The following is a 23942-nucleotide window of genomic DNA, read 5'->3' on the forward strand; positions in this document are numbered from 1 at the left end:
CTCCTCTCGGAGCGGTTTCACTGCAGCCCCTGGAGCCGTGTAAAGAGGAGCTGGCAGGTCCCAGGCGCTCAGCCACCTTAGCTGCTACTGAAGATGCATGCCCTGAAGGCTGCTGGCCCGCACTTCTCCCCCGTCTGCAAGGCTTCAGGCCCTGCATTCTCTACTGTCCGTGTGCCACATCCTTTCCTCCACTTCCCACAGCTCGAATTTCTTACAGTCCTTGAAATTCAGCCTATTTGTCTTGCTTTTCTAGTACAGAGATTCTCAGAACTGGCTGTGCCTGAGAAGTGCCTGGGAAATGGCTGCTGTTGGTCAGTCCCAAGGAAGGGGCACACCTCAGGGGATTCTCGTGAGCGGAGTCCAGGGACCAACATGTCTTCCAAGATTCTCAGGTTGAGAACCACTGACCTAAAACTTGGCGGGTTCTGTTACTAACTGATTTATTATAGCGAGAAATGTATTTTAGATTATGGAATAGAATTACCCCCGAGAATCCCAATAAAAAGAAATGAATTTATTTAATCCCCCAAAAATGAGCTACCTACCCTCCCACCAAAAGTTTCCATCACTAGGGAGAGCTGAGTTTCTGGGTGGTAGAGAAGATTCCAGTAACGGGTATAAATTTCATTTCAGGGACCTCTAATGCTCTAAGGCAGCCTAAAGAACCCAACAGAACAATTAGAAAGTTACAATAACTGATAATATTATGAGGTTTTGAGAATTAAAAGTAATTCTCTTCAAAAGTTATCAGAGGCTCCTAAATAAAACCCTGTATTTGTATGTATACCCATTTTAACTAAGTCATCCTTATGGAAGTTAATTCCTTGCTTGGAGCAAAGCTCAGAAATGTAGGAAAGGCGACAGGAAAAATGCTAAGAAAAGAAAAGAAGCAGGAGTGAATACAAGCGGCTACCTTAAGGGGACAAGTAGCACCTGTGGTCTTTTCCCCTCTCCATGGATCTCTCTATACAGTATAAACAAAAATGTTTCTGCCATATAAAAAGTGCAGAAAGTAGAAGAGTTGCTATTCAGACATATTAGGAATTCTCAAAGCAATAAATAAACACATGTAATAAAAATTTCAAAACACATTCAGAAAGTTCTAGGTCATTGCATCTTCCATCACTAACAGACAGAAGAGAGAGAGAAGAGGGAGAGAATGTACTGGCCTTCACATTGCTTCTTTCATGCAGCATATCAGTGATGAGAAGGAGCCATACTTCCTATTGGGACTTTTGTAAAAGTAAAAATTGCCCCGACAGTTCAGAATCAAGTTGACCACTGACTATGATATGAGACGAAGTTTATACTTTTCTTCTATAATATTAGTCTAGGAAGATTTTAAATATTCGTCTATTTACCATAGGGCTTCTATGTGGAATGGCCATCCATAAGTTTACATCTCTCTCAAACTTATTTACGTTTTCAACCCCTGGCATTTTTATATGAACCCCAAACTTGCAGTAGGTTAACATACAATGTTTTCTCTTTCTTTCATGCAAAGATCAATGCAACTCCCCTGTGCCACCGTCTTCCGGGTGGGGACCCAGCAATCAGGGAAGTTCAAACTTGTGGCTTCACAGCCTCAATATGAGGCCCTCTGGGTTGTTACAGCAGAAAGGACAGCTGGCAGCTTGCTCACTGGCTGTTCTGTTTGGGCTAGGAGAGGACACACGTCACTTCTGCCCATAGCCCGTTGGCCAGAGTTAGTTACATGACTCTGCCTGACTGCAAGAGAGCTACAAGGCGTCGGGGAGCAGAGGAAATGTTGGAGGAGCAGCAGCCAGTGTCGTTTTCCGTGTAACAGTTTTCCCTCTGTTTTCAACAGCATTTCTTTTTGTTTGCAGCACATTGAGATCTACTAAGTGCACAGCGTGTGCCTCGTTTCCTAGCCTAGTGAACACTTATTGACTCTCTCTTCATGACTTTAAAGCTGTGGCTGTACGCCCCTGGAATTGCACATATTTAGTGTATACACACGGTAGATTATTGAAAACTTGATTACAGTTTAAAATGTCTTCTATAAATATTTAATCTCTTCAAGTGTGTTTATCTTTCTTGATGTACAATGATATACATTCTAGGTTCGGCATAACTATGGTATTAAACAGGGTAAAATAATGTTTTGTTTCTTTTCAATATCTTTTTTGATGAAGCTCAAAAATTTATTGAACGTTCTGTCTGAAACAGAACACTGGAGCCTCAAGTCCCAATCTAAAATACTGTGACCTCTTTAGCTTGAATCCCATTATCATGCATGCAGAGTTGTGTAAATCCTCCTTAAAGCATTGTACATATCCGTGCTGGAATTCGTGTTCTACTTTTCTACTTACTCAGTGTTTTTTCTTTGACCTTCCAGAGAGCAGCCCTGGACTGTGTAAGAGTAGGTTGGGGATCATGTACTCTCATTGGAGTAGCCATGGGTGACAAAGGATTGACTATTTCTCCACTGGAGCTAATAATGGGCCGGACTATAAACGGATCATCGTTTGGCGGTCAGTTTTTTTTCTTTTAATTTTCTTCCTAATACAGTCATGTGTCACTTAACAACGGGGAGACGTTCTGGGAAATGTGTCGTTAGGACAGTTCATCATTGTGCAAACATCATAGATTCTACTTTCACAAACCTAGATGGTACAGCCTAATGCACACCTAGGCTGTGTGGTACTGATCTTCGGGGATCACCACTTACGCAGTCTGCCGTTGACCAACACATCATTATGCAGAGCATGACTGTAGTGCTCAAATTCTTATAACGAAGATTATTGAAAGGAAAGGAAAATAATTTGTTGTTTAAATATTGAGTGTCTAGAACATATTAAAGACTACATAAAAGTTATTCTATTAAGTACTTGAAAGTAAACAGAGTTTGTATAGAAGGATAACTACAGTTTGCAAATTGAAATTCAATTTACACTTAAATGAACCAGCACAGAGGAACAAAAGTTAAACTTTGACCATATTCAGATCATCCCTTATCTTGAAATAGAAAATAATCTTGGCTTTCTTAATGAAGAAAAATGTTTGAATAGACTAAAGTACAGAATATTAAAGATGGGGGGTGGTAACCTATTTGAAGCAACCTAAATCTAACCTCATAATTTCATTCACTCAGCTCACACTGATTACACTACGTCTTCATGTCAAACACCAGGTCTTTATTTGGCATTTTGATCATATTACAGGTTGGAAAAGTGTCGATTCTGTTCCAAAGCTGGTCGCTGACTACAAGAATAAGAAATTCGATCTGGATGCATTGGTGACCCACACGCTGCCTTTTGACAAAATCAATGAGGCATTTGACCTCTTGCACCAAGGAAAAAGGTAAAGTATCAAACAGACAGTTCAGTGGTTTGAAAAACCTTTATGATGATTCTATTTTTACTTGCTGTTAAGAACTAACCAGTTTGTCTTTCTGATGCTTTCCACATCATCAGAGGTGCTTAAAAGATTAAATAATAGCCATTTGAAAAAAGGGAAAGCTTCCTACTCTATCACCACAATGGACACTGCCATATACTGTCCCAGTGTAGAGTGGTGGTATAAACTGACACATATTTTCCCTTTAACAAACAATTGTTAACTCAATTGGGGCTGCTCCCTAGAAAGAGAGGTTTCTGTGGTATAATGTCAGGTCCCTGTGGTGCAATGCAGCCCTGGGTCTGAAATCATTACGTTCTGCAGTTGACACAGAGTGCCCACTCCTGGCCCTTCATGATCAGAACCAGCTGAAAACCATGGAGATGTGCGCAGGAGTGGCAGGTATCAGATCCTTAAAGAATGCCCAGCTCTCTTATTCTCTTGCTTTGTCACAGGTTTCCTATGAGAAACATTCTATCCACAATTTTAGCTCTATATTGTGCTGCCTTGGCATAGACCCTGAGAACTGACATATAGAAATGTCCCACGTCGGGGATCTCTAGTGTTGGACAGTGGGGAAGACTAGGACCAATGATTTTGGTTAAGATGATCAAGCAAGCCTTGATCAATAGGAGCAAAGGGCAAAATCATCAGGAACAATGTTGCGTAGAGAAGATGCAGGACAAAAGAGCAACAACAAAGAGAAGACATCACAAAGGAGAGGGGTAAAAACCTAAAGTTAAATGACAGGAGTTTGAAGCAGAGAATAAATGTTGCAAAACAAGAAAACAGGTCCACAGTGTGAGGAACCAGGCTCCTTCTGGGAAGGAAACCTGAGAAAACATCCCTACTGACATGAACAGCCTAATCTGCAAATGTGTTAGCTACAAGATACTGAAAAGAAGTTCAGTAAAAAGAAAAAAATAAAGATTTTTTTTAAGCTACGCTAAGTATCTAAGTAGTATATAATCCTCACAATATCTTGCACAATCTCAATATCCTCATAAGGGGTAATTCTCAAGTTAGGAGTTGGGTTGGGGTTCAGGGCCTCAGACTCTGGCGCTCGTAGCCTGTCTCCCACTACCCCTTTTCCCCCGGAGTTCTCAGTCGTGGAACATACTCACAGGCAATGCAAAATGGCAGCCAAATGGAAAACATTGCACTACTTTGTTAATTGCTGGGCAAGTCTCCAATAGTCTTAAAGTAGGCCTGGTAGTCAGTGGTAGAATGGAGGCCGAGGGGTAGACACCTGAATGAGGCCTCCTACTCTCCTTCTGGCCCCTGAGAAGACTACCTGGCTGCCCACACAGATGGAAAGGTGGAGCGGAGAAGGCAGAGGATGGGCCTCCGCAGGCTTGATTACCATGTGGGTACAGGAAGCAGAGAAGAGGATAAGCCCTCCAACCATACCAGCTGCAAAGAAGCAAGGAAATGGAGGGAACGGGATGGGACACAGTGACCAACTGGCTTATTAAGGTGCAGTGCCCCTGACTCATGGTGAGGAAGGGACACAGAGGTTCTCCCTCCACAGCCCCTGGGTGAAGAGTACATTTGTGCATGGCCACCTACTGATGCCAAGGATTCCGCAACTCTAGCAGTAGGGTCCGAGATAAGGAATTCTCTGTCCTGGAGGCTTCTCCCCTCTCTGCTTCTGCTTGTTGAAGGAGTTATCCAGGAGGAGGAATTTGGGGTTTCCACAAAGTAGCATCCCAACACACCAACCACCCCTCTTTTGAAGCCCCGTTTGCCCTTGGCTACAGGAGAGCCAAGAGCAGTGACTATTCCAAGATGGAAACCTCACTCCAACCTCAGCATGCGCTACTTCTCCACAGAACCGCTGGGCAGCAAGGACCTTGCCCAGGGTCCAGTGAGGGTCCCCAATTTTCCCCCAGCCTCCTGGAACTATAGGGAAAGTATTCTTGATGCCATGAATGGAAGAGGATGACAAGATCAAAGAAATTAGGCTTTATCTATAAAGATTACAGCATTTCTACCCATAAAATACAGGAATATGTCCCACGTTAACTGTGATAACTGATGTGTTTAAGAATAGAATCATGATGATGTTTGGGGATTGTTGAAAACTGGTTCTGGAGAGATGGGAGTGGGGAATGAAGGGTAATAAATAAAACTAGATCGGCTATATGTTTGTAATTTTTTAGGTTGGGTGAGAAATATATGGGGTTTCATTATGTTGTTCTCTCTACTTTTGTATATGTTTAAAATTTTAACAAAGGGGCATCTACACAAAAAGATTAAAACAAATCCTGACACAAAAGAACGAAAATTATTTGTGGGTTTTGGTTAACTTTGTCATGAAAATTATACTGATTATTGTTTTATTATTATGAACAGCATTCGGACAGTGCTGATCTTTTGAAGACACCAGGCACAATCTGGAACGCTATCTGACTGAATCTGAACCTGTCTGGTTGGTTCGATATGACAAATCCAGGATCACCATGAGGTTAAACAAATATTCACAGTTCACATCTCAAAATAAAATGTCTGTAAAGATTACAGCATTTCTATCCATAAAATACAGGAATATGTCCTATGTTAACTATGATAACTGATGTGTTTATGAATGGCATCATGATGATGTTTGGGAATTGTTTAAACTAGTTCTGGAGAGATGGGAGTGGGGAGTGAAGGGCAATAAATAAAACTAGATCAGCTATACGTTTGTAATTTTTTAGGTTGGGTGAGAAATATATGGGGTGTCATTATATTGTTTTCTCTACTTTTGTATATGTTTAAAATTTTCCATAATAAAAAGATTTTTACTAGAAAAAAATCACTATTATATATGTACATAAAAAATATATATATCCTTTATATATATATAGTGTATATATATAATGCCATTATGTAATTTATAAGTTTCAATATGCTGTAGACTACTCTTCTTTAAAAGTCTGCTAAATAATTTCCTTTTTAATATCTGTTCATTTCCTTACTCTTAGCCCCACTTTACCACCGTGAACTATAATCACAAGTAGTGGAATATCAGAAGCTATATAAATGAATACACATATAAAAATAAAGATTTTTTGAAAATCCATATATTCTCAAATTTCCATCTTTATTAAATAATTGCCTTTTTCACTTTTGATAATAATCACAACATATAATGTCTACAGATTTACAGAGTTTAATAGTCTGTAATTAGCACTAAATAATCTATTTTCCATAGTCAACTAAAAGTGACAGTGAGCAATATAATTATAATAAAGTAATGTAGTAAGTAAAAATATTTATAGTTCTAAGATTTAACAGATAAGATTTATATGAAAAGCAAAATAAGAGTTTTCTAACTATTATAGATGCTACAATGGACATTTTCAGGATAAGCCACTGAAACAAAACTGGAATGAAACTTGACCCCTCCAAAGGGAAAAAAACATTATTATAAAGGTTTGGAGTCTCTAACATAAGATATATAGGTCTATATTTTATTTTATTTTTTAATGATCTTTTGGTCTGAAATTATACAAATCTTTAAAGAATGCCAAATAATATTGTGAACAATACTTGAATTTAGAAGGCAACACAATCACGATATATTCTTCCTTTTTTTTTTTTTCATGAGGAAGATTCCCTCTGAGCTAACATCTGTTGCCAATCTTCTTCTATTTTTGCATGTGGGTTGCCACCATAGCATGCCTTGACAAGGCTTGGTGTATGTCTACACCCGGGATCCAAACTTGTGAACCCGGGCCGCCAAACTGGCACGCACAAGACTTAACCACTACGCCATGGGGCTGGCTCCTATATTCTTCTGAGAAGAAAAATATATGCAGTTTTCAGATACACTCACTGTCTCCTCAAACATCTTAGACTGTCGTTGTCTTCTAAGGGTACTGCAGCGCCCTCTGGTGGGCTTTTTAAACAGCTTTCCATCTCCTAGATCCTATTTTCTTGAGAAAAAGAATTCAGGGAAAGAGTAACAACTTTCATTTTTATCATAGTTGACAATTTAAAACTACTTTCCTGTGCACGACTTCATCTGATCCTCCAACAGTCTCCCTGGCCACAGCTTCTTGAGGGCCAGGCAGTTTTCCGCGTCCTTTGAGGCCTTGTGTACAGCAGCCTTCCAGCAGCACGCTCTGAGAGGGGGCAGGGCAGATTGGATCCACCTCCTTGAACGAATCCTGTGTTACAGGGAAAGCAGATACTGGTTTTCTGACCGCCTTCGGAGAACCTTCATAAGCCAGTCAGAAAAATCTTGAAGGTTCATAGAATCTTCAAGCTGAACATTATCTTAAGGATGGATGGTAACAGGTGGAGGAATGTCCTTTTGCTTAGGAGATGCACGCTGAAGAAGTCAGGGGTGAATTTCACGAGATGTGCACCTTCCTTTCAAATGGCTCATCAAAAAGTGTGTGTGTGTGTGTGTGTGTGTTTGTGTGAGAGAGAGTAAATGTGACAAAAAATACTAACTGCTACGTCTAGGTGAAGGACGTAGAGCTGTTCATTGTCCTGTTTTTCAAATTTTGAAATTGAGGCAGTTTTCAAAATAAAACGTTGGGTCAAGAAAGATGGATGATTTCCAATTCCAAATTCAATAAATAAATCACTTTCTAAAATTATGCCCCACAGCCGGTCAGTCAACCTTGGGTGAAATCCCTTCACAGGCCAGTGTTTGCCTTGTAACGAAACCTGAGGTCTGCCTCCTGGTTCTGCTCTCTGCAGCATCACAGAGTCACCTCAGTCCCTGGGACACGAGAAACAGCTGACACACCCCTTCTCCCCTCCCACCATGTCCTCTTCATTCTTAATTAAATAGCTCCAAGTATACTTAAACTCAATCCTGCACAGGCAGTCTGAATAATATATTCCTTCAGAAGAATCTACCAGCAAATGCAAGCTGTATTTATATATTCTTTAGTCAGCCATCTCCATTTTTGGCAAATCTTGAGCTTGAGAAAATCCCTAAATATTTCCTCTCTGGAATACTGTTAAACCAGATTACTCTTATTCTCTCACTTTAAAGCCAAAGACAAGCCATGTATCTACTGTGAAGTTTCAAGGTCTGTTTAGAAGGTAATTATAAGTAAATCAGGCGTTTAATAATATAGACAAAAAACTATATCCTTATTTTATTGCTATTAGATAACATTTATAATCGCTTTCTCCATTTCTCCCAATAAAATTCTGCTCTATAGGCCTGCTCATAATGTAGCTAATGAAATTTTAGGCCCTGACCTTGAAAATGAAAGTCTTTATAATCAACCAAAGGAGTCTGAGTAAGAGACGAAAGGGATGTCCCTTCTTGCAGCTAAGAGAAATTCAACTCTGCATCTTAAGCTACGTCAAAAAGCCTGATTCCATAAGGTATTAAATTAAGAGTGTTCCCAAGAATATCAATCTGTTCTCAGCAGTGTGGAGACGTGTGTCAACATTCGTAGCTGTCCCTAGAATGTCTTTTGTTCGCCATTAAGAAGAAATCCCTTCTCTGTTAACAGAAGTGTCATTGGAACCAGAAGGTCTGGTGAGACTCCGAAGGCTTCACAAGGTGTCGCCCTGTCCTGTGAAAATAACCTCCGAGCGGGATCTGCAGCTCTGACTGTCTTACTGCTGAGTCTTCGACCTGGCAGCAATATTGTAACTGACATCTCTGTATTTCTAAGCAGTCTTTTAATTTTTCCTCCAGATTAAGAATCACAAGCACTTTCCTTTCCTTCCACATGCATAAAATATAGAATTGTTAACTATTCCATAATAATGTAATGCCTATGCCTTTGTATATTTACTTTCTTTTTAATCTGAGAGTCGGAACTTACGTTTCATGTATGTTAATGAATCCATGGATAGTGACACAAGGAGAAGCAAGACAGATAGGAAAACGATACTAGATCCTGGATAAGGGATGATCCCAATGACAGCAGATTTCTGCCGCCTCCATGATGAAAGGGATGCAATGTAATCCATCTGTCACAGAGCGGCTGCCTAGTCTCCCTTAGGTATTGCACCATATTGGGGACCCAGGCTTGCTGGCTGCTGCTACCAATCTGGGCGTTCAGCAGTGGCAGAGCCAAAACAGCCTTGATAAGGAATGTTCATGCTCTGGGCCCATGCTCACCTCTATGGCCGCTGCATTTATAAGCCCACTGAGTAAGCACTTGGTGGCCTACTGAACAACATTGTTCACCTGATTATTGTCAATCTCCTCCAAAATCAGACCTGTGGTGAGATTCACATGCAATATATAAGTATCCTCCCACTCAGTGCCCATCATGAAAGGTCCGGCCACATATCTCTTTTCCAGAATTCCTTATTACCAATCCTACAACCTCATTCCTTCAAAGTCCCTGATCATCTGACCAAAGCACTAATTACTGCCTATTAATCAATGTAGACCCATACCTCAGGCTACTTCATTCCTGCCAAAGAGGACTCGAAGAGCTATAACGCTTGAAGTTCCACATACCGTCAAGATTTGCCAAGTCTGCCTCACCAACGGCCAGAATATTGTGCAGAGCACTGGAAACCAAGCTGAGATTCTCTTCCTCCTCTGTGAACTGGTTGTAGGGAATCTCCCTAAGGGATGGAAGTGCATTAGAAGTGTGAGTCTAATGCTCAGGCAATTTACTGTCACAGTAAGTTCAGGATCTGCTTGGGTCCAGTCCTACATTTATCACTTCCACTGGACAATGCTGTCTTCCTGGGCATGTCTAACCTTATAATTCTGTGCATCAAATAATAACCAGTTCATGGTGAGAAACTCAGATGGCATGGTCACCTAGTGCCTCACGGCCAGGCGCTTTTTGTCAGAACGAGGACTGAAGGGAGCATGACTTTGGTCTAAAACTCCAGGTTCTCCACCATGATTCTCCCATCGGAGCTTGCCGCAGGCTCCATACAACATCGTGCTGTGACATGCGGAAACGTTCAGTCCGTAAAGGGAAGCGTGAGAGTCATCTCACAGCAATGGAGACCAGCTGGGGAGAATCCTGCTACTCTAAGCTCTGCTCAAAACGCAGTTTTTTAGGTCACACTGTAAATGAGAGCTGCCAAAGATGGTGCTGCCACACTGCTCGCCTACTCCTTAGCTCTTCCCCACTTCTCTCTAACAAACAGAGCCTCCATTTCATTCAGGAAACAGGCAATAATGAGCTCAGGGAAGGCAGGAGTCTCCCTCGGCTCCAGGAGTTAAACTATAACCGGCCTGATCCCATTCCCCTTTGCCAGTGACTGATTTGGGTAGACAAGTGACTCCATTCTGGGGAGTGAGACACAGGGGAGAAGCCTGCTGTGGACTCTGGGGAGCGATTTCCCTCTTGATTTACAAAGGGCGGGGCGGTATTCTTTCCTGCCTTCGGATGTTGTCATGTAAGGACATGACAGGCTGGAGCTGGCATCTTGCAACCACGATGGAAAGGACAAGAGAATGGCAGAGAAGCTGAACTCTAGTTTAGAGCCCTGACATCACTGAGCAGCAGGATTTACCCACCCCTCTCTAGACTTTTGGTTATATGTGATACTATTATGTGACATTAATATAATCACAATTACAATTAATCATTGATTATGCTTAATACAATAAACCATTAAGATAATTTGGTTATGTGAGATATTTTTTTAAAAATATTTCTTTTGATTCCAATCCTACTACACATCCCACTTATGTTGGATTGTAATTTATAACTATTATGACATAAAAAATGGTGAAAAATTGGGAGCCAGCCCCATGCCAGCCTAGTGGTTAAGTTTGGTGTGCTCCACTTCGACGTCCTGGGTTCAGTTCCTGGGCGCAGACCTACACCACTTATTGGTGGCCATGCTGTGGCAGCAACCCACATACAAAATAAAGGAGGACAGGTACAGATTTAGCTGAGGGCGAATCTTCCTCAGCAAAACAGAAAATGGTTGAAAATTTTAGACACATAGATACCAACAATTTTAGAGATTGCTCTCCGTATAGTTTGAATGACATGTGACAGATATCTGGACAAATATGTCCATAATTTCTAGGGCCTTTTCTCTCATTTGTCCCAGCTTTATTGAGGTATAATTGACATACAGTATTGTATAAGTTTAACTTGTCCAGCATGTTGATTTGATACACATATATTGCAAAATGATTACCGCCATAGCGTTAGCCAACACCTGCATCACGCCACATAAATAATATTTCTTTTTGGTGGTGAGAACATTTAAGATCTACTCCCTTAGCAGCTTTCAGGTACATAACACAGTGTTCTTAACTATAATCACTAAGCTGTGCATTAGATGCTCAGCACTTATTCATCTTGTAGCTGGAAGTTTGTGCTCTTTGACTGACATCTCCCCTCTCTCCCACTCCCCAGACCCTGGTAACCACCATTCTAGTCTCTGTTTTTATGAGTACAGCTTCTTTAGATTCCACATATAGTTGAGATTGTACAGTATTTGTCTTTGTCTGACTTATTTCACTTAGCATAACTCCCTCAAGGTCTATCCATATTGTTGCAAATAGCAGAATTTCCTTTTTTGTCGTGGTTGAATAATATTCCATTGTATATATACCACATCTTTTTTATCCGTCCATCTGTTGACAGACACGTAGGTTGTTTCCACATCTTGGCTATTGTGAATGATGCTGCAGCGACCATGGGAGTGCAGCTATCCTGCTTTCCTTTCCTCTCGATAAATACCCAGAAGGGGAATTGCTAGATCATATAGCAGTTCCACTCTTAATTTTTTGAGGAACCTCCATACTGTTTTCCATCGTGGCTGCAAATTGATTTACATTCCCAATAAACCTTAAGTTTTTAAACCTCTTTCACCTAAGTATTCCATCATTTTCAGGCAAAACAACCTAACTGATATGTATGATGCATCAATTGCCACCCCCAAAAGTCACTGTGGATCAGACAACACTGTTTACCAACTGGTACTGCTGCCCATCATGGGAACTACATCTACTTTGCCTCTCCTGTCCCACTACTTGGTCTCTGCCGCCCTGCCACCTGGTATCCTGGTTGAAATAAGGAAGCCCATCTCAACTATAACATCTCCCACCAACCTACAGGAAAATGAACCATAGAACTCCCCTCAACAATGGATTTCTCAAAATCATGGTGAAAAGATTATTTTTCTGGTCCCTCTCAAGGAACATAGTAAAGCATCTAGCCCATGATGAATCCTTTCCAACATTCCTCTCTCTCCATGTATTCCTTCGTTTACATTATCTAAAAAAAAAAAATCTGGCATCTCAATTTCATTTATCATGAATCGTTTTCGAGCCAGGGGTGCTGTCTATAAAGAGAACTAACAATTTTAATGACTCCTCTTTGTCAGAGCTAGCACAACAATACAGAATTTCTAGTAAAGGTACCCATAGTGATAAATTCAACCTGATCTAAAATAATGTTCTTCCCACCATGCCCTTGGACCCGCAGAATTCGTTCTCCCAAGAGTTGGTCAATTTTTATCAATATGCATTAGCAAAACATAATACTAGTTATTTTGGTGCTTAACCCTTCTCCTTCCACATTTGACCTGGTAACTGACTCTCATTGCTTAGTCTGACTGTAATTGTAGGTCTGAAGACCATGAGAGATGGAAGTGGATGGGACATAAGGAAAACTGGCTTCCCCTTACAGGGTTGCTGCTCAGGCAAGGTCCTCACATGGTCTTCAAATCAGGTAGTCAGTATCTTTGTCATGTAGGCAAGAGAGAATGTCTTGTTTGGCCAGGAAAGATCAGTGGAGATTGGGGGTTCAGAGTAATCTGAGTCATTTGACTCTTTCAAAATAATCTCATTCCAATACACGGAATCCAACTTCTTCCCAGTCAATACCCTAGTTTTCTCTGACGAGACCTGGTGTTCCTGTGAATTTACCCAATGCTGTAATTGGAAACCTACAGGGTCGAACTTCTAATTTGGCTTCTGGCTAGTCTAGCTTTATGGCTTCAAGAAATTAATGAGACTTCTAATATTATCATAGAACATTCTTAGGTTACAGTGCATGCCATGAGGCAAGAATCTGAAATTTTGGGCTTGCTATTCTCTTCCACTAAACTGCCCAGCACTTTTAGAAGCAACTATCAACCCTCACAGGCTTTGAATGACTCATGCACTTTAACACTCTTCTGTGGCAAAAACCCATTGGTCCCCAAGGCTTTGCCTTCAGGACGTACTTATTTCATTCCAGGAAATCAGAGTTGATTTTCTATTTATTCATTTTATAGCAGTAACATTGGATTATAACATTATATAACTTTCAGGTGTACATCATAATATATTTCGAATTCTGTGTAGATTACATCATGTTCACCACCCAAAGACTAATTATAATCCATCACCACACACATGTGCCGTATCACTCCTTTCACCCTCCTCGCCCCCTTCTTCCTTTCTGGTAAACAACAATCCAATCTCTCTTACTATGTGTTTCTTTGTTGTTGTTTTTATCTTCTACTTATGAGTGAGATCATATGGTATTTGACTTTCTCCCTTAAGTGACTTATTTCAATGAGCATAATGTCCTCAAGGTCCATCCATGTTGTCACAAATGGCCGGATTTCATCATTTCTTGTGGTATAGTAGTATCCTATTGTGTATATATACCACATCTTCTTTATCCATTCGTCCCATAATGGGCACCTAGATTGCTTCCAACTCCTGGCTATTATGGATAATGCTGCAATGAACATAGGGGTGCATGTACCTTTATGCATTAGTGTTTTCAAGTTCCTGGGATAAATATCCAGCAGTGGAATAGTTGGATCATATGGTAGACCTATTCTTAATTTTCTGAGGAAACTCCATACTCTTCTCCATAGTGGCCACACCAGTTTACAATCCCACTAGCAGTGTACGAGGGTCCCCTTCTCTCCACATCCTCTCCAACACTTGTTGTTTCCTGTCTTGTTAATTATAGCCATTCTGACTGGAGTGAGGTGATCTCTCGTTATAGTTTTGATTTGCATTTCCCTGATAGTTAATGATGTTGAGCATGTTCTCATGTGCCTGTTGGCCATCTGTGTGTCTTCTTTGGACAAATCTCTGTTCAGATCTTTGCCTATTTTTGAATTGGGTTGTCGGTTTTTTTGTCGTCGAGTCATATGAGTTCTTTGTGCATTTTGGATGTTAACACCTTATCCAATATATGGTTTGCAAATATCTTCTCCCAATTGGTACACTGTCTTTTCGTTCTGTTGATGGTTTGCTTTGCTGTGCAGAAGCTTTTTAGTTTGATATAGACCCATTTGTTTGCTTTTTCTTTTGTTTCCCTTGCCTGATCAGACATGGTACTTGAAAACATGCTGCTAAGACCAATGTCAAAGAGTGGACTGCCTATGTTTTCTTCTGGAAGTTTCATGGTGTCAGGTCTTACATTCAAGTCTGTAATTCATTTTGCATTGATTTTTGTGCTTGGTGTAAGGTAATGGTCTACTTTCATTCTTTCACATGTAGTTGCCCAGTTTTCCCAACACCATTTATTGAAGAGATTCTCCTTTCTCCATTGTATGCTCCTGGCTCCATTGTCGAAAATTAGCTGTTGATATAGGTGTGGTTTATTTCTGGGCTCTCTATGCTGTTCCATTGATCTGTGTGTCCATTTTTGTGCCAGTACCACGCTGTTTTGGTTACTCTAGCTTTGTAGTATGTTTTGAAATCAGGGAGTGTGATACCTCCAGCTTTGTTCTTTTTCCTCAGGATTCCTTTGGCTATTCACCGTCTTTTGTTGTTCCATATAAATTTTAGGATTCCTTGTTCTATTTCTGTGAAAAATGTTGTTGGAACTTTGATGAGGATTGCATTGAATCTATAGATTGCCCTAGGAAGTATGGTGCTTTTAACTATGTTAATTCTCCCAATCGAAGAGCACAGAATATCTTTCCATTTCTTTGTGTCCTCTTCACTTGCTTTCAACAATGTTTTATACTTTTTGGTGTACAGATCTTTCATCTCTTTGGTTAAGTTTATATTCCTAGATATTTTATTCTTTTTGTTGCAATTATAAATGGGATTGTCTTCGTGATTTCTCTTTCTGCTGCTTCATTGTTAGTGTGTAGAAATGCAACCAATTTTTGTATGTTGATTTTGTTATCCTGTGACTTCACAGTATTCATTTATTATTCCTAAAGGTCTTTTTAGGGATTCTTTAGGGTTTTCTATATATAAACTCATGTCATCTGCAAATAGTGACAGTTTCACTTCTTCCTTTCTAAGTTGGATCCCTTTGATTTCTTTTTCTTGCCTGATTTCTCTGGCAAGGACTTCCAATACTATGTTAAATAAGAGTGGTGAAAGTGGGCATCCTGGTCTGGTTCCTGTTCTTAGAGGGATAGCTTTCAGTTTTTCTCCATTGAGAGAGAATGAGATTAGCTGTGGGTTTCTCATATATGGCCTTTATTATGTGGAGGTATTTTCCTTCTGTACGCTTTTTATTCAGAGTTTTTATCATAAAGGGACGTTGTATCTTGTCAAATGCTTTCTCTGCATCTCTTGAGATGATCATGTGATTTTTGTTAATGTGGTGTCACCCATTGATTGATTTGCAGATGTTGAACCATCCCTGCATCCCTGGAATAAAACCCAATTGATCATGATGTATGAGCTTTTTAATGTATTTTTGTATTCGATTTGCTAGTATTTTGTTGAGGATTTTTGCATCAATGTTCATCAGTGATATTGGCCTGTAATTTTCTTTTTTTTGTGTTGTCCTTGTCTGGTTTTGGTATCAGGATATTCTTGGCTTTGTAGAATGAGTTAGAAAGCCTCCCCTCCTCTTCAATTTTGTGGAACAGTTCAAGAAGGATAGGTATTAAGTCTTCTTTGAATGTTTGGTAGAATTCACCAGGGAAGCCATCTGGTCCTGGACTTTTATTTTTTGGGAGGTTTTTGATTACTGTTTCTATCTCCTTACTGTTGATTGGTCTATTCAAATTCTGTACTTCTTCTTGATCCAGTTTTGGAAGGTTGTATGATTCTAAGAACTTATCCATTTCTTCTGGATTATCCAATTTGTTGGCGCCTAGCTTTCATACTATTCTATTATCTTTTGTATTTCTGAGGTCTCTGTTGTAATTTCTCCTTTTTCATTTCTGATTTTATTTATTTGAGCCTTCTCTCTTTTTTTCTTGATGAGCCTAACTAAAGGTTTGTCAATTTTGTTGATCTTTTCAAAGAACCAGCTCTTGGTTTCATTAATTTTTTCTAGGGTTTTTTAGTCTCTATTTCATTTATTTCTGCTCTGATTTTTATTATTTCCTTCCTCCCACTGTGTTTAGGCTTTGTTTGTTCTTCTCTTTCCAGTTCCTTTAGGTACACTGTTTGATTGTTTATTTGGGATTTTTCTTGTTTGTTGAGGTAGGGCTGGTTGCTATAAACTTCCCTCGTAGAACCACTTTTGCTGTATCCCATAGATTGGGCGTGTTGTCTTTTCATTTTCATTTGTCTCCTGGTATTTTTTGATTTCTTCATTGACCCAATGGTTGTTCAGTAGCATTTCACTTATTTTCCACTTTTTTGTGGCTTTTCTGGTTTTCTTCCTTAGTTGATTTCTAGGTTCATACCTTCATGGTCAGAAAGATTCTTGGTATTATTCCGATCTTCTTAAATTTCTTGAGAATTGTTTTGTGGCCTAATATGTATTCAATCCTTGAGAATGTTCCATGTGCATTTGAAAAGAATGTGTGTTCTGCAGTTTTTGGATGGAATGTTCTATATATATCTACTAAGTCCATCTGATCTAATGCGTCATCTAAGGCCAATGTTTCCTTATTGATCTTCTGTTTGGATGATCTATCCATTGGTGTAAGTGGAGGGTTAAAGTTCCCTAGTATTATTGTGTTTCTGTCTATTTCTCCTTTTATGTCTGTTAATAATTGTTTCATATATTGAGGTGCTCCTAGGTTGGGTGTATAGATATTTACAGGTGTTATATCATCTTGTTGGATTGTTCCCTTTATCACTAGGTAGTGTCCTTCTTTGTCTCTTGTAACAGTTTTTGTTTTAAAGTCTATTTTGTCTGATATAAGTACCCTCTCTTTCTTTTCTTTGCCATTTGCATGGAGTATCTTTTCCCATCCTTTCACTATCAGTTTGTGAGTGTCTTTAGGTCTGAAGTGTGTCTCTTGTGTGCAGCATATATATGGGTCTTGTTTTTTTATCCAATCTGCCAGCCTATGTCTTTTGATTAGAACATTTAGCCCATTGAAATTTAAAGTAGCTATTGATGAAAGTATATTTATTGCCATTTTGTAATCTTTTTTCTGGGCATTTTAGTAGTTCTTCTCTGTACCTTTCTTCTTCTCTTGCTCTCTTCCCTTGTTGTTTGACGGTTTTCTTTAGTAATATGTTTGATTTCTTTCTTTTTACTAATTTGCTTACTTAGTATAAGTTTCTGATTTGTGATTAGTATGAGCTTGGTATATAATAGCCTACATATATAGCAATCTGTAGTGAGTTGATAGTCTCTTTAGCTCGATCTCTTTCTAAAAGCTCTACTCTTTTTCTCCCCTCCTCCCACATTTTATGTTTTTGAAATCATATCTAACCTCTTGTTTTCTGTGTGTCTATCTCTCTTATCATTTAAATAGGTAATTTTAGTACTTTTGTCTTTTAACCTTCACATTACCTTCATGGGTGGTTAATTTGCTACCTTTACTGTGTTTTTGCCTTTGCCACTAATTTTATTTCCTGTTTTTTTGGATAATTTTCTTATCCCTATTTGTGTTCTTCTCTTTCCCACTTAAATAAGTCCCTTCAGCATTTCTTGTAGAACTGGTTTCTTGGTGATAAAGTCCTTTAATTTTTGCTTGTCTGGGAAGCTATTTATGTCTTCTTCCATTCTGAATGATAACCTTGCTGGATAGAGTATTCTTGGCTGTAGGTTTTTTCCTTTCAGCACTTTAAATATGTCATGCCACTCTCTTCTAGCCTGTAGGGTTTGGCTAAGAAGTCCACCGATGGCCTTGTTGGCTTTCCTTTGTATGTCACTTGTTTCCATTCCCTTGCAGCTTTTAGGATTCTCTATTTATCTTTATCTTTGGACATTTTAATTATAACCTCCCTCAGTGTGGACCTGTTGGTGTTCATCTTGTTTGCTGTTCTTTGTGCTTCCTGTACTTGGACATCTGTTTCCTTCCTGAGGTTAGGAAAGTTTTCAGCTATTATTTCTTTATATAGATTCTCTGTCCCTTTGTCTCTCTCTTCTCCTTCTGGGGCACCTATAATATGAACGTTAGTGTGCTTGATGTTGTCCCAGAGGTCCCTTAGACTGTTCTCATTCTGTATAATTCTTTTTTTCTTTTATCTGTTCAGCTTGAGTGATTTCCTCTAGTCTTCCTTCCAGCTCACTGATCCATTCTTCTGTATCATCTGCTCTGCTATTGAATCCCTCTAGTGAATTGTTCATTTCTTGTATTGTGTTCTTCATTTCTGATTGGTTCTTTTTTACATTTTACAATTCTTTGTTGATGTTCTCACTGTGTTCATCCAGTCTTCTCCCAAGATCAGTGAGGATCCTTATGAGTTTTTGCTTGAACTCTTTGTCAGGTAGATTGCTTATTTCTGTTTCATTTAGTTCTTTTTCTGGGATTTTGTCCTGTCCCCTTCTTGGAACATAGTCCTTTGCCTCCTCATTATGCCTCCTTCTCTGTGCTTATATCTATGTGTTAGGTGAGTCAGCTATGTCTCCTGATCTTGGAGAAGTCACCTTATGTCAGAGATGCCTTTTGAGGCCCCACAGTGTGCCTCCCTCTTGTCATCAGTCCAGATGTTCCAGAAGTGACCCCTGTGTGGGCTATGTGTGTCCTTCTGCTGCAGCAGGGCTGCTCTTATTTCTGGCACCCAAGGAGTCTAAGCTTTCTCTCCCTGGCCACCTGTTTGTAAGTCGAATCTGGGGAGCCCCAGCACTGTTGGATGCAAGGTCTTATAGCACACTCCTGTTGCAGTTTTTCTGGTAAGTGAGTAGGCACCCAGTGTGGGTGGTTGCTAGGCTCAGGGACTTACAGTTGCTGTAGGCCTCAAGACTGCAAGGTTGTTGTCAGCTCTCTTAGGATTGAGGCTGAGTGGGGCTGGCCCTAGGCACGGGATCACCCAATTGTTTTAGGCTTTGGAAGGTGGGGCTGATCCCTTTTGTGGCTGTTTGTGAAGCACAAGTCTGTTGCAGCTGACAAGCCCCACCCCCAACAGATTCACACACACTGTCAACACACTCCTGGCCCATGCACACTTCCCAACTCCCTGGAGCTTACCCAACCCCCACAATGCAGAGGCCCTCACCTCACTTATAAGAAGAAGATAAAAACAACGACAAATGAACACATAACAACGGAGATTGGATTGTTGGTTACCATAAGGGAAGGGGTGGGGGGAAGACAAAAGGCATGATTAGGCTCACATGTGAGGTGATGGACTATAATTAGTTTTTGGGTGGTGAACATGATGTAATCTGCACAGAATTCGAAATATATTACGATGTACATCTGAAAGCCATATAATGTTAGCATCCAATGTTATTGAAAGTAAATAAATAAATAAATAAAAAGAAAGCTAGAGTGACCAGAGCTCACTTACAGAGCCGATGTCCTCCTAAAGTCTCTAGATTTCTCAAAGAATTAAGTATAGAATTACCCTATGATCCAGGAATTCCACTTTAAAACAATTGAAAGCATGGACTCAGATATTTGTACAACAATGTTCATAGCAGCATTATTCACAATAGCCAAATGGCATACATCAACTGACATATGGATTTCTAAAAATGTGTTGCATATGTACATTCAAATATGTCTTAATCTTAAAAAAAGGAATGGAGGTGCAGGCCTTGTGTCATATTGGTTAAGTTTGTTCACTCTGCTTCAGTGCCCTGGGGTTGGCTGGTTTGGATCCTGGGGGCAGACATACACACTGCTCATCAAGCCATGCTATGGCAGGGTCCTACATACAAAATAGAAGAAGATTGGCCTGGACGTCAGCTTGGAGACAATCTGCCTCAAGCAAAAAGAGGAGTATTGGCAAGAGATGTTAGCCCAGGGCCAATATTCCTCAACAGCAACAAAAAGTAATGGAGTATAACAAGTATTGGTGAGCATGTGGAGAATTGGAACTCCTGCACTGTCTGTTGGGATGCAAAATGATACAGCCACTGTGGAAAACAGTATGGCAGTTCCTCAAAAAATTAAAAAATAAAATTACTATATCTCCCAGGAATTTCACTCCTGGGTATATACCCAAAATAGTTGAAAGCAGTCTCTCAAAGAGATATTTGTATACCCATGTTCATAGCAGCATTATTCACAGTAGCCAAAAGGTGGAAGCAACCCAAATATCCAGTGACAGATAAATGGATAAATAAACTGTGGTGTATTCACACAATGAGTATTATTCCTTAAAAACGGAGGAAATTCTGACATATGCAACAATATGGATGAACCTTGAGGATACTGTGCTAAGTAAAATAAGCCAGTCACAAAAAAGATATATACTGTATAATTTCACTTAAATGAGGTACCTGGTGTTGTCAGAATCATAGAGCAGAAAGTAGAAGGGTGGTTGCCAGGGGCTGGAAAGATAAGGGAAGGGGCAATTGCTGTTTAATGAGTACGGAGTTTCAGCTTTGCAAAATGGAAATAGTTCTGGAAACGGATGGTGGTGATGGTTGCACAACAATGTGAATGTACTTAATCACTGAACTGGATGCTTAAAAATGGTTAAGATTGCAATGTTATGTATATTTTACCACAATAAAAAAACAGCGGAAAAATAAGTAAATAAATAAATAGCCACTCTATTAGACAGCACAGTTGACTTTTGCTAGAATGCTCTGATCACATTAATTTGACGGGGGCATGGACCTTAAAATCATGAGCTTTGCCATCAGATCACATACTAGATGTGTGACCTTAGCAAGTTATTTAAACGTGTTAATCGCCATCCCATTACCTGAAAAATAGGGAAAATAATAGAGCCATTCATACCTAATATAGTGAGAACTAAATGAGAAAATGCAAGAAAGCCCTGGAAAAACAAACTGACACATATTAGCCACAAAATCAACGTTGAATTGTAGCAGTAACAACAATGATTAAGAGCCGCTTATTGGCCCAGACAAAAGATGAGGAGGAAGGCACGTGTATTGCAAAAGATACTGGAGGATTTTTTGCTGTTTTAAAATATCTGGGTGCTCCTTCCTTTTTTCACTGGTGCCGCTTTGTGTGAGTTGACCAAATGTAAATAAAATCGGGTTAGTGTGTAGACATGAAATACTAGAGAAAACTTTGCCCTGGACCAACCTCCCATTATAAATTTTTCTTTTTTTCTAGAAACTCTAGATGTCTGAATTTTCCAATTTGAATAAAAGCTCAATTTAAAAATTGAACTATTTCAAGGTGCTTAGGCTGCTGCTTGGAATGAGTAAGCGTAATTGACACTGATATTTCTGCTCAGTGCCAGCCGTCCTTGGCTTCGATGGAGGAATTTATTCACATTTTCTAATACTCTTCATCATGCGTCTGTCAGGTCTCCTTCCTCCCTCACTATATGCAAACAGACTGAGGAAAATCACCCTTAACAAAACTCTTGTTCTGGATGGAAAAATCTGTGATGGTTTTTCCCTTTCATTCACTTCCGTGCTGACAAGATTCCAAGTTATTCAAAATCTTGCAGGCTAATTACATAATACATAGGTATTTTAGTACAAACTGCCCAATTAAGCAATGTAAAACATTTGTAGCCAAGGCTCCGATAAAGTGTACCAACTATCTTTTTAAAACACAACTCAAACTTTTTTTCTTACCATATCTTAACATAATAGCCTTAAATGCAATTTTACATGGCATTTATAAAGAATATCAGGTTATAGAAACAGAAGTCTGCTGGGAATATAAAGACCTGGGTTCTAGCTTCAACTTTGCCACATTCTGGGTGTGCATCAGTGTTTTAAAATATACCCAGGATTTGATTTCTCAGATTTGGTAAAATGACAGACCCAGAGACAACTGCCTTGAATGGAGAGTTTATTAATCATAGTTCCCAGGAGAAGAGGGCATGCCACGCCATGCAGGGCCAAATGGGGAAGACCCAGGGTCACTCGGGGGGCAGAAAGAGCTAGGAGAAAACATGGGCCAGAGACTTTCGTGTGGTTTCCCAGGGAAGGAACAGGCAAGGCAGGCTAGGCAAGCCAAGTGAGCTTCAGCAGGGTCTGGGCTGTAGGGTTGGCCCCCAGTTGTGGGGGAACTGACCTGGGGTGATTTAGGGCAGGAGAATAGTGTCCCAGACTGCTGACACCTGATAAAAGGAGGGGGATGGGGATTGGTTGGTTTGCATATCAAAGGCGCACTGAAGCAAGCTGTGTGCTGTGCCTAGAACTTAGGTAACCCTGGGAGGGCCAGTCCCTCCCCACGTCCACAAGGCCCCGAGATAACAAAGCGTCATAAAATACAGAAAATGAAAAACACAAGAAATAAAATCAGTGAAAAGTACTTAAGCTCTCTAAAGCTCAGTCCCCTCAGAGTTATAGACATGGGGAAAATAAGACCTGTGTCTGCTTTGCTCACGGTGATCAAACCGTCAATGGGATCCAGGCAGCTTGCCACCAGCTTCCTCAGCAACTATTGTGCTGCACTTACTCTCCAAAACACTGCTAAAGAAGTAGAGATACCTATCTTTGAGGTTGAAGTTCTAGGTTTGTGAAGATCTATCTAGAGCCTCAGGTGGAGGGAGAACTTGGTAACTCAAATCAAGCCAGATGGAGGGTAAGCGGTTATAGGAAATCGTTAGTGTCTGAAGGCAATGGAAAGCTGCAGCTGTCGGTCCGTGACCACGACAGCACTGGGTCCACTCCACAGTCCACTGCAGCCCGCAGAGGCTCCTCTGCAATGCTAGGTAATCTCAGAACTCCTGAGTGGGATCTGGGTTCTCCCATGGAACCAGTTCCCTTGCTCTGATGATCAGGAAAAAGGTCAAGAGGTAAATGGTTTACTCTCGCCCATGAATGCTTTTGCCAGTTTTATACAGAAACAGTGCCTTTGATTCTTTCGTTAGTTTTGATTTTTTTCAGTTCTCATTATTGTTGACCGTTCCTCCTACAGATTATAAAACCAGAGACTCTATTATCACACTGGTGACTGACTACCTGCAAAACAAAATCAACATAGACCCACTCATAACACATAAATTGCCTTTTGAAAGGATCAATGAGGCATTTGAATTGCTCCAAGGTGGAAAATGGTGAGTATTTGTGTGTGAGTGGGATGTGTGCATGTGGAAGATGTATCTGTGTGAGATAGCTGATATGTGTGACTCTTACATCCAAAATTTTATGAAAAATCAGTTTTCAGAGCAAATCAAAAGAGGCTGGTGGTGGGAAACAGTTCAGAGAAAGACAATAAAAGACTTTTAAGTCAGTTGTGAGGAACCCTCAGCCCTTTATTCAGTCAGTGTGTGACCTAAAATGGCTACCTTTGCCCAGGTCACTGTCCTCATCTATAAAATAGGGATAATGATATCTCCTCTCTTGAGAGACCACTATTAAGATCAAATGTGAAAATAAAAAGGAAAGACCAATTAAGAAAGAGTAGTACAAATATACATTATAATAAAAATTTCATTGTTATTTGCTTATGACCAAAAAATTAAA

At 40.0% G+C, this 23942-nt stretch overlaps 1 protein-coding gene across 3 annotated transcripts in view; it reads left to right on the forward strand.

The window, feature by feature from the left end:
• Positions 1 to 23942, forward strand: part of LOC106827761 (all-trans-retinol dehydrogenase [NAD(+)] ADH4) — a 38097-nt gene that overhangs the window by 10804 nt on the left and 3351 nt on the right. The window contains exons 7-10 of one of the 3 annotated variants that reach the window (XM_070505312.1): positions 2360 to 2495; positions 3186 to 3324; positions 5716 to 23272; positions 23395 to 23533. In XM_070505312.1, coding sequence (XP_070361413.1) covers positions 2360 to 2495; positions 3186 to 3324; positions 5716 to 5740 — 300 coding nt within the window. In that variant the 3' untranslated portion in view covers positions 5741 to 23272; positions 23395 to 23533. Of the gene's footprint in view, positions 1 to 2359; positions 2496 to 3185; positions 3325 to 5715; positions 23534 to 23942 lie in introns of all 3 variants that reach the window. The other 2 variants (XM_070505313.1, XM_070505311.1) reach the window with 2 other exon arrangements.

The sequence above is a fragment of the Equus asinus genome, chromosome 3 (assembly GCF_041296235.1).
Source record: "Equus asinus isolate D_3611 breed Donkey chromosome 3, EquAss-T2T_v2, whole genome shotgun sequence".
Taxonomy (NCBI): Eukaryota; Metazoa; Chordata; class Mammalia; order Perissodactyla; family Equidae; genus Equus; species Equus asinus.